General features: G+C 42.4%; 1 protein-coding gene across 1 annotated transcript in view; it reads right to left on the minus strand.

Moving 5' to 3' along the window:
• Positions 1–4,005, minus strand: part of CEP41 (centrosomal protein 41) — a 45,778-nt gene extending 41,773 nt beyond the window's left edge. The window contains exon 1 of the mRNA XM_052638996.1: positions 3,914–4,005. Within this exon, the coding sequence (XP_052494956.1) occupies positions 3,914–3,946 (33 nt within the window). The 5' untranslated portion in view covers positions 3,947–4,005. The remainder of the gene's footprint in view (positions 1–3,913) is intronic.
• Positions 4,006–10,413: the final 6,408 nt, after the last annotated feature.

Here is a 10,413-nt window from a genome sequence, read left to right on the forward strand (position 1 = left end):
ATTACCAAAATGTGACACAGAGACATGAAGTGAGCAAATGCTGTTGGGAAAATGATGCCAAAAGACTTGCTTGATACAGAATTTCACAAACCTTCAATTTCTGAAAATGCAGTATCTGCTAAATGCAATAAAACAAAATATGCCTGTATGAATACACATAGTAGCAGCATTCATAAGAGCCTGAAAATGGAAACAACGAAAATGTCCATCAATAAAAGAATGCATGAAAAAAATGTGGCAGATCCATGCAAAGGAATATTACTCAGTAATAAAAAGGAATGAAATATCAAAGCATAATACAACATTCATGAACTTTTAAAACATTATGAAAGATGCCAGTCACATAAGACATTTTGCATAATTCAATTTACATGAAATGTAGGCAACAGGCAAATCCACAGAGACAGAAACAGACAGGAGAGGATTAAGGAGTGATAGCTAGAGGTTACAGAATTTCTTTGGGGGGTGATGAAAATGCTCTGAAGTTGGTTTCGGTGATGACTGCAGAACTCTGTGAAGATACTGTTGTTGTTTAGATGCTAACTTGTGTCCAACTTTTTCCGACCCTATGGACTATAGCCTGCCGGGCTCCTCTGTCCATGGGATTTCCCAAGCAAGAATACTGGAGAGGGTTGCCAATTCCTAATTCAGGGTATCTTCCCCATCCAGGGATTAAACCTGCATCTCCTGCATTGGCAGGTGACTTCTTTACCACTCAGCCATCTGGAAAGCCCCAGTATCAGTTAGGAAAATGCAAATTAAGACCATGAGGAGGTATCACTACACACCTATTAAAATAACTAAAATAAAAAATGCTTGTACTATTCAATGTTGCCAAGAATGTAAAAACACTGGATTTCTCATACACTAGGGCTGGGAATGCAAAATGCTACACCCGCTCTGGAAAACTGGTTTGGCAGTTTCTTAAAAAACTTACTATATGGGAATTTCCGGTGCTTCAGTGGCTAAGATTCCGTGCTCCCAATGCAGGGTTTGATCCTAGTTTCCGCATACTGCAACTAGGAGTTTGAATGCCGAAACTAAAAGATCCTGCATTCCACATGCTGTGAAGACCTTGCACAGCCACATATTTTAAAAAGAAGCACACCTAAATATAAGCTTACCATACCACCCAGCAACTGCACTCTTGAGCATCTATCCCAGAGAAATGAAAATTAACATCCACACAAAGAACTGTACCCCAAAGATCATATCTCTGTTTGTTGCCCAAACAGAAAGCAACCAAAATATCCTACAATAGTTTAATGGTTAAACAAACTGCTTTACATCCATACCACAGAATACTAATCAGCAATAAAAACGAATGAACTATTGCTATAGGCAACAACGTGAATGTGTCTTAATAATACTATTTTGAGTGAAAAAAGCCAGTCTTAAAAGGTCACAAACTATACGATTTCCATTTATGTAACATTTTCAAAATTACGGAAATAAGAGGCCACATTAATGGTTGCCAGGGGTTAGGATGGTGAGGAGGAAAGTGGGTATGACTAGCAACGAGTAGCTTGAGGGAGAGATTTGTGGCATGGAATAGTTCTCTATCTTGATTGTAAATCAACACTCATGCATATCTTGATTATATTAAATCTACACATGTGATAAGATAGCTCCAAACCACACACATGTTGTACAAATGTCAAATTTCTGCTTTTCATATTGTACTATATTTACATAAAATATAATCATTGAGGGAAACTGGGTAAAGGGTACATGGGGTCACTTTGTACTATTTTGGAAACTTCCTGTGAATTTATTTTAAAATAAAGGTTTTTTAAAAAGGACATTAGAGCCCAAATCAGAGTTCTTTAAGAATTAACAACATGATGGCAGAAATTAAAAACTCAATAGAAAGACTGGAGGATAAAGTTACATCTTCCGAAGACAAAAAAAAAAAAAAAAGATGTAGAAAACAGGAGATAAAATTTAAGAAAATTAGGGAACCAGTCATATAGAAGCAACATAAGAATAATGAATTCAAGAAAGAGAGGATGGAGAAAAATGGGGGATGTGAGTCAATAACAATTTTTAAAAATGTTTACAGAATAGAAAGTCATGAGTTTCTGGTGCCTCTCCCCCAAAAAAGTGAGAACAAACATCTATCAAGAAATATCTTTGTAAACATCATAACGCTGGTGACAAAGAGAAGATTCTATGAGCTCCCAGAAAGGAACACTCAAGTGGCATACAAAGGAACAGAATGGTTTTGAACGTCTCCACAACAAAAAGTGAGTGCTATTAGACCACAATGCAATGTTTCCAATAGATTGATGATTTCTAACCAAGAATTCCATACCTAACTAAGCTCTCAAGCATATAAACATGAAGGTAAAATAAAATTTTTAGATATGCCTAATGTTGTAGACATAAATTTAAAATATTTATTTCTTATGCAGTTGTGCTCCATGGAAACAAGAGAGTAAGCTGAACATCTTTATCCAGGGCACAAATATGCAACCATAAAGGGCATCCCTGCTCCTCTACCCCTACACTCCTAAGACTATTCATTCTCTTTCTCCCATATTTCTGAGTTCATTATGGCATCAGCACCAGTGAGTAGCCCAAGCTCAAAGTCATCCATCACACTCTCATTTCTCAAGTTAATCATTAAGTCATGATTATTTTATCCCCTAAGTATTTCTTTCTGACCCTAGTTCCACAGCCTTACTGGAGGTCTGTATCATAATAACCACCTAACCCCAATCTCCCTAGCCCCAGTCCTGGCCCCCTCAAATCCATTGTCTGCAATGTGGTTACAACCATCACCTAAAATGCGCAACTGATCATGGCACTGGGCTGCTTAAAACCCCAAAGCTTCTCAAATTCTGACCAGCAGTCAAAAGGCCTTGGTCAAAGTGTTACTCTTCACACCTACCTCCCCTACATCCATGGTAGACATTACAATGGATCATGGCACTCCCCTGCAGAGCCGATATCCAACCTTACTCAACAAAGGTACAGCTTTCTCAACAAAGCTCATAGACATCCATCATGAGATGAAACAAGCTGCAACTCCAGTTTATTACACTGGCAAGGCACAGAGGCCCCGCCTCTCTAGGAGGCGCTGTCTACCTGCGTGTTTCACATCTCCTTAACTTGGCTCCAGCTGTCCTCTCTAGCTCCGGCTGTCCTGTCTGCCTGGGATGTTTCTTCATCTGCCTAGTAATTTGAGACTTCAGATCATCTCCAGACCCCTTCTCTCATTCCCTAGCTTTCTTCTCTGCTCTCCTAACATCTTATTCTCCAACCACATTGAACTCAAATTGTTTATAAGTCTTCCTCACTAGATTTAATAAACAGGCCTTGTCTGATTCTCTTTGCATTTCTAGCACCCCCTGCACAGTAGGAATCCAGTAAACATTTGTCGGTGAAATGACCCCATATGTAGAGGGCAACTGGTTGTGAAACTGCCAAGTAAGTAAAAGGTCTTAATCGAGGAGGGGGTAAAATTTATGTCATATTTTGCATCCTTTCCAATTGGCTTCGTCTGCTTATTCCTGCTCTTTCTGTATCCCCATAATCAGAAATGATGGCTCCTTTGATTTGGTTCCTTTAGTGTTTCGGGCTTCATCCTGATGTTACTTATTTTTTTAGCTGCCATTCTTAGACTGTAAGCCCTCTGAGGGAAGGGATTGTGTCTTCATGCATTTTGCTTCTTTTGGCGACAAACATAATGAGCCTGTGCGGGATGGTGGCCTGTGGCCGAAAGATAAGGGTCAGGCATATCATCCCCCCCCTGACCCGCCCCGCCTCCCTCCCCCTCCAGACCCCTCCTCACACCGCCGCTTCCCGCCTTCCGGACGGCGGAAGTCGCTGGCTACTCTTCCCCGCCCATGTGGAGCCTTTTCCGGTGCGCCCTCCCCCTCCGATTCTCCGATCCGGACCTGGCCCTCACCTCAGGATTCCCAATGTGCCTCCGGACAGACATATTTGCTCCAACCGACCACGCTCGGCTTTCTAGCCTCACCGGTAGCCTCTAACCCTAGCTTCCTACCCCCACAACCCCCGCTCAGCCGCCTCCCTACAACCTCTTCTCCGATTGGCCTGCTTTCCCCTACCAGCCAATGGATGCCCTGTTTACTCTCTCATTGCAGGGTCAAGGGAGAATGAGACGCTGCTCAATGGTTGCCAAGGGCAACGCGGGACGCCGGCTGGCGAGGCTCTTTGTGCTCTCGGCGGGGCCTGCAGACTCCAGCCTCCGCGCGGGATGAGGGCCGCGGGGGGAGGGGAAGCTGCAGACAGCGCGTGGGCGGCTGCGGAGAGCTCGAGGGGGGAGGGGCTCGAAAGCGTGGAAAAACCAAGTGTTTCTAGCTAAGGTGGAAGCACAAACACCGCGCAGGGTCGCCCCTCTTTAAGGCTCTTTTAGCCAAAGATCTGGATACTTCTTCCACAATAGAGGATAGTTATGGGACATGGTTGTTCACAGGGATGAGAATCTGTAGTTTATTTTCAGGTTAAGTTAATATGCAAATTGTGCAAAATACCACGTGGAAATACAGGCATTATTGTTGCTTTAAAAGCTTTTAACTAGCAACAGAACAGCAGCCTTAATTGCAAAGCACACACATCATTCTGTGATTCTTCATTCATTTAACAAATATTTAATAAGCACCTTATGAGAAAAGCTGCAGAAGGTTTTGTGGAGGATGGGAGGATGACTAAGACCCAGTCCCGTTGTCATGGAAACCATTGTGACTCCTGCCATCAGCCACCACCTGTTCTTATTCCAGATCTGAAAATTAAGTCCTAGCACCTTTACAAAACAATCACACACACAGTTTGACTTGGCTCCAAAATGTCCCAACAAATCCATCAAAATTATTATTTCCTTTTACATGGGGGGAACAACACAGTAACCCTTTGTCCTTTGCTTTAAGTTGTTTTTCCAGGAATGGAGAAAGGTTACCCTGAACTGTTCATACTGGCTAGCTCTTTGCTTGTGAATAATAGCATACATCTGAGCTGTTTCAGGGTCTGGGCAGATGACCCATTCAACAACATGGCAGTGACACGCCCTTGTCCTTTCAGACTCCTCAGCAACCCACCCTTCCCGTCAAATCTTGAGTCGTATTGTCACTCAGAGCTGCTTGATCTCCAGGATATTAAACTGGCTGTCTTCTTGCACGTTCATGCCTCCTGAGTTTTAACTTCCTTGTTATCTCCAATCCTTCCACTCTTTGCAATTACCAGTTTTTCTCCCCTCCACTAAAATAAGGAAGAGTTTAGAGACTGCATTGGAAGTGGGAGGATATTTAGAATCTTTTGCATAGCAAGCAGAGGCTTCTGGACACATTACAACTTAGAAAGATGTTTACGGTGCAGAGTGGGGGTGGTGTGGTGATAGAGATTATGGGTAGAATAAACAGGAGAAAGGAAAGCAGAGAGGGAGATAATAAGGGACTAAACTAAGGGATTGTGAGAAAGAGGAAAAGAGATTTAAAGACAGGAGAAGAGGTAAGGAGTGCAAGAGATAGGAAGGACTCAAAGATGGTTATCATTTTTATACCTCAGAGACTGAATAGATAATAGTGATAATGCAGTAATCAAGTTAAAGTACAACGGATGTCAAGAAATCAAAAGAACAGAAAGTACAAGACCCAGTAGGTCGTCCAAGTTGGAAGCTCAGCTTCCATTTATCAGTGTTTGGACTGTCTGTATGGTTGGCTCCCCTTTGTTGCAGAGGGAATGGGAATATCAGGTTTCTTTGCCTCAGCAGTCATTGTGGTTGTCAAATTTGGGCTGCATATAAAGCAGTCAGAGATATTACAGAACTGTGGCTTCTCAGGTCCAATTGTCAGAGATGCTGACTCTTTGTGTCTGGTGTAGAAATGTAGGAATCTGTAATTTAAATGAGTCTTCCCCAACTCCCACCCCTGAGTTTGATGCACAGGGTCCAAGGGCCACACCTTGAGAAACTAGAAGAGCCTTCTATTAATATTTCCTTCCATTTTGCCTCAGTGGAATTTTTGGAAAGCTTAAAGCTATAAATCAAAAGTTTTTAACATCATGAGTTTCTCTTTAGGATTTCTTTTGGGTTCTGCTATAGCAAAACTGCTTCAAAATTAAAGCAAGGTGCTTATCTGCAATATAGAAAGTAGGTAAATCACACAACATAGTAATTCATAAAAGAAAAGCATTTGATAAACTGTGAAGAAATATCCAACTAGTAGGGAAAGAAGAAATAAAACAATTAGATCCCGTTTTTTGACTAACAAATAGAAAAAGTTTTGTTTTCTCTTTTTTTTAATGATAACTGCTAAGTGTTGGCTAACGATTTGTGAAACAAGCATGCTCGTACATTGTGAGTGCAAATACAAAGAAGTGAAAAGTAATTCAAGAATGGGTATCAAAAAAGCCCTCTAATTTTGATATGGGGAGAAGTCTTCCTGAGGAAGTAATCAGGGAGTTGCACAAACATTACACCCACAAATGTTTACTGGAATCTTATTTTAAATGATGAAAAACTGAAACAACCTAATTGATCATTAGTTTAAAAATGATTAAAATAAATAATGGCATATCCATAATGAGTAATATTATGGAACCATTAAAAAATATGTTTCAGAGAATAATGAAGGCAATGGAGAGCTAACTGTTCCTGATAGAGTAAATGGAAAGAGCTGGAAACAATTTTTTAGTTACTAGACTCCTGATTTGTGTGGAGAAAAACATAGGTATTCACATACACAAAAAAATCTGAGCAAAAAATATTTAAAATGTAAACCATCTCTAGATTATGGGATACAGTTATTTATTTTATTCTTTACACTTTGTGCATTTTGCAAATCTGCTTCAGGGACTGTGAATTAATTTTATATCTTAATAAAAATCATTCTGTCCATAAGAAACAAAAAACTTGATTCTGACTTCGGCCTGAAAATTGTCTCTGGTCTTTGTCTGGGCCAATTTAGAGCTAAACTGAATTCTACGCAATTCTGCTCTCTGAAGAGCTACATCTCTCCCGTTCTTGGCAGTAAAAAACTCTCTAGGCACTTGAGTAAGATCCTTGCAATCAGAGTCATGATTGCTAAGAGGTTCAAGCTTTGTTTGTAAGAGAAGAAGTTCTGATTCTTTTCTTTAAAAGTTCCTACTTTCACTGATTAACTTATTTTTCATGAAGTTAGAAGTGCTCTTGTGAACTTCCATTTGTTGGACGTCTTCTTTTTAACCCTGTATATGTTCCAGAAAGCTTCTGGTCTCTACAGAGTCGATGTGAGCCCCAGGTAGGTAAGTGTTGCTGGTTTAGGGCTATTTAATGTCTTAGGTACTCCTGTGCTTGGTCAGTTCCCTCTACCCAGCCTCCTCTCCCCAACAACTAGATGGATGTTTGGGTATCAGGTAGACTGGCCCTCTCTGAGCTAAAACCTTCTGGACCCCTTTATGCCAAATCCATCCTCTCCTCCAGTCTCATGCCAACTTGCTCTCCATCTCCAGCTCTCAGCCCAGTTTCCTGCTCAGAGCCCAGCATCCTCCCCTCAGACTTGTCTCATGACAATGTTTCTGGGATCTGGGCCTTGCCTCCCTTCCTTGGCTTCATTTACCTTCATTTCCTAAATGATGTGCACTTTCAGATGTTAAGGAACTAATTCTGTCCAATCCAGTCCAGTCCTGGGTTCCTTCCCTGAGCCCCCAGAAATGAAACTGCCCCTGAGGCAGTGAACCACCAATCCATAGGCTGCCCCCAAACCCACCCCCCTCCTCCGGGATGAGGTCTCTACAGTTCTGGTAACAATTTGATGTCGTTCTACCTGGTGGTGGAATGTGCCAAGGAAAGAACACATTAACCACTGATTGGAGAGCTGACCCTTGCCCTTCTCCAGCTTAGGTAGGACACAGTTGAATTGCTTTATCTGGGCCCAAAGACCTCCAGCATCCATGCAGCCCCTTCCAGGGGAGTAATACCTACCTCCCAGAATTTCTTTGGCTATACTGCTCACTGGTGAAACAAAAAAAATTGGCATGCTGGTTCCTTACCTGATTGGATTGGCATTCCCACATATACAGTTTTGCAGCCACTTCTGAGAGCCACATGAGTCTCTTACACTATATACTACACTATAGCGTTTCCTCCCAGAGAGTTACAAGACCTTCTTTACCACTTGTGAACCTAGGACATTTAGTTGTCATATGTCAAGTTTTGCTTCTGGGATTTGCATAGAACAATGCTTTGCCATGGACCCAGTTCCAAGTGGACTCAGCAGCCAACATGGGTCCCAGAATGGTCTGCCCCAAGGTGATAGAGGAGAAGTCAGTGTTGGGAGTTAACTGTGTCACTCTGGGCACAGTGGTCAGCTGGAGAGCTTGTGCCCAATAAAAGTCCAGTAAAAGTGGCTCAAGTGTGTCATATGGTCCCATTTCTCAAAATAATCTAGAAACCTGGATTCTCATTTGAAATCTACAGGCCACTAATTTACAACCCCTGTGCTAGACTCTGTAAATATAATTCCTGTGCTTCTTGGTTTTTAAATAATCAAGATCATACCCAAGGTAAAAACAAACATTGGTGGAAGTCCTGCTTCTATTTAGGATGGAGGAAGCAGCAAAGGACATCACTCACATCTTAACAATAAGAAAAAAATGAATAATCGACAAAATCATGTTTTCTTAAATCCTTCAGAGAGCTGAGATCACAAGGTAGCCAAATAACCAAATTTCAAGAAGTGACAAGTTCTACTGTGGAGAGGAAGGACACACAGACTGCTTTGTGTTTAGCAGACCACTGGAGAAAAGGTGATGGCCGTAGAAGTGAGTAAAAAAAAGTATCAGCTACAATCTTCACTAATTCCTAAAGGCTGAGTTTAGCCTAGCAGATCAGTTTAGAATAACTGGGAGCCTGTGTTTGTTAATTTTATGCATCAATTTGACTAGGCATGATACCCAGATATTTGGCCAAACACTATTCTGGATGTTTCTGAAGAGGTTTGGTTTTGTTTTTTAACGAACATAGCAATTTAAATCAATAGGCTTTGAATAAAGCAGATTGCCCTTGATATGTGGGTGGGCCATAACCAATCACTTGAAGATCTTAAAAGACTGAGGTCCCTGAAGGAAATGGGAATTTTGTCAGCAGATGGCCTTTAGATTTGAGGTATAGAATCAGCTCTCCTCTGGGGCTTTTGCCTGCCAGCCTACCCAACAGATTTTGGACTTGCCAGCCTCCATAATTGTGACAGCCTCCATGTATATCTGAGAGAGAGAAAATAAATCTTATTTATATTTAAATATATAAATATACATTTGTATCTGTATGTATTTATACTGATTTTGTTTCTCTGGAGAACCCTGACTAGCACAGAGTCCCAGACACAAGGAGAGTTTCTGTTCACTTGCAAAATCTTCTCTGTAGGTGGTTAATAGGTGCTCCTAAGGAAGACTGGGGGCAGGACAGGAGATCTGAGGGAGCCCTCTTGGGGGTATAGGTTTGTAGAGGTAACTGGCTGCTGCTGGGAATAGGCACAAACCACCACCAGGGTCTGTATCATCTGACCCTTCTTTATTAAAGCAAAAAAGCTTTAAGCCACAAGAGGAGAGGCAGTAGACCCTCCTGCCCCCAGAGTCATCAGGAGAGGGGTTGAAGCAAAGACCATCTGCAGATGGGGGATGGCAGGAAATCATTTCTCATTCACAGGAGCTGAGCGGCCATCTGTTGCTTCAGGAGGAAGTATAGAAGCAGAAGCTGTTTGTTCCTGGGGCAGTGCAGGGAGGGTGGGAGAAATCATGGAAACCTCAGGTCCAAGAACCTACACCAATATAAAACAGAGGTATACACCCACTGGGAGAGAAACACATGCCTCTCTCCTGCTCAAACCCCACCAGACACAAGGCAGAGCTTGGCTATCATGGGAGGTATGGGGAAGGAGGGTAGGAACATTAAGAAGGTCCCACTCCCCAGGCGCAGATGCACAGGCCTTATCTGAGACTGGACCAGGAGAATCAGGGACCACCACCTGCTTCCAACACGGTCTGGTAACAAGCAGCCTGTTGCTGAGGTGGAGACAAGACTGTGAGAGAAAATCCTCCAGCAATCCATACTCCACACTAAGCACAAGGTAATGGCACTTGCTGCTACACCAAGGGTAATGATAGTGACAACTAAATTCAAACCAGCTCAACTACTGCCTCAGAGAGGGCATGGGCGACCCACTCCAGTACTCTTGCCTAGAAAATCCCATGGACAGAAGAGCCTGGTAGACTGCAGTCCATGGGGTCGCTAAGAGTCGGACACCACTGACATGACTTAGCAGCAGCAGCAGCAACTACTGCCTACATCAACTCAGTTTAGTTCAGTCTCTCATTAGTGTCCGACTCTTTGCAACCCCATGAACCACAGCATGCCAGGCCTCACCAACTCCCGGAGTCCACCCAAACCCATGTCCGTTGAGTTGGTGATGCCAT

Source organism: Budorcas taxicolor, chromosome 4 (genome assembly GCF_023091745.1).
Source record: "Budorcas taxicolor isolate Tak-1 chromosome 4, Takin1.1, whole genome shotgun sequence".
In the NCBI taxonomy this organism is placed as follows: domain Eukaryota; kingdom Metazoa; phylum Chordata; class Mammalia; order Artiodactyla; family Bovidae; genus Budorcas; species Budorcas taxicolor.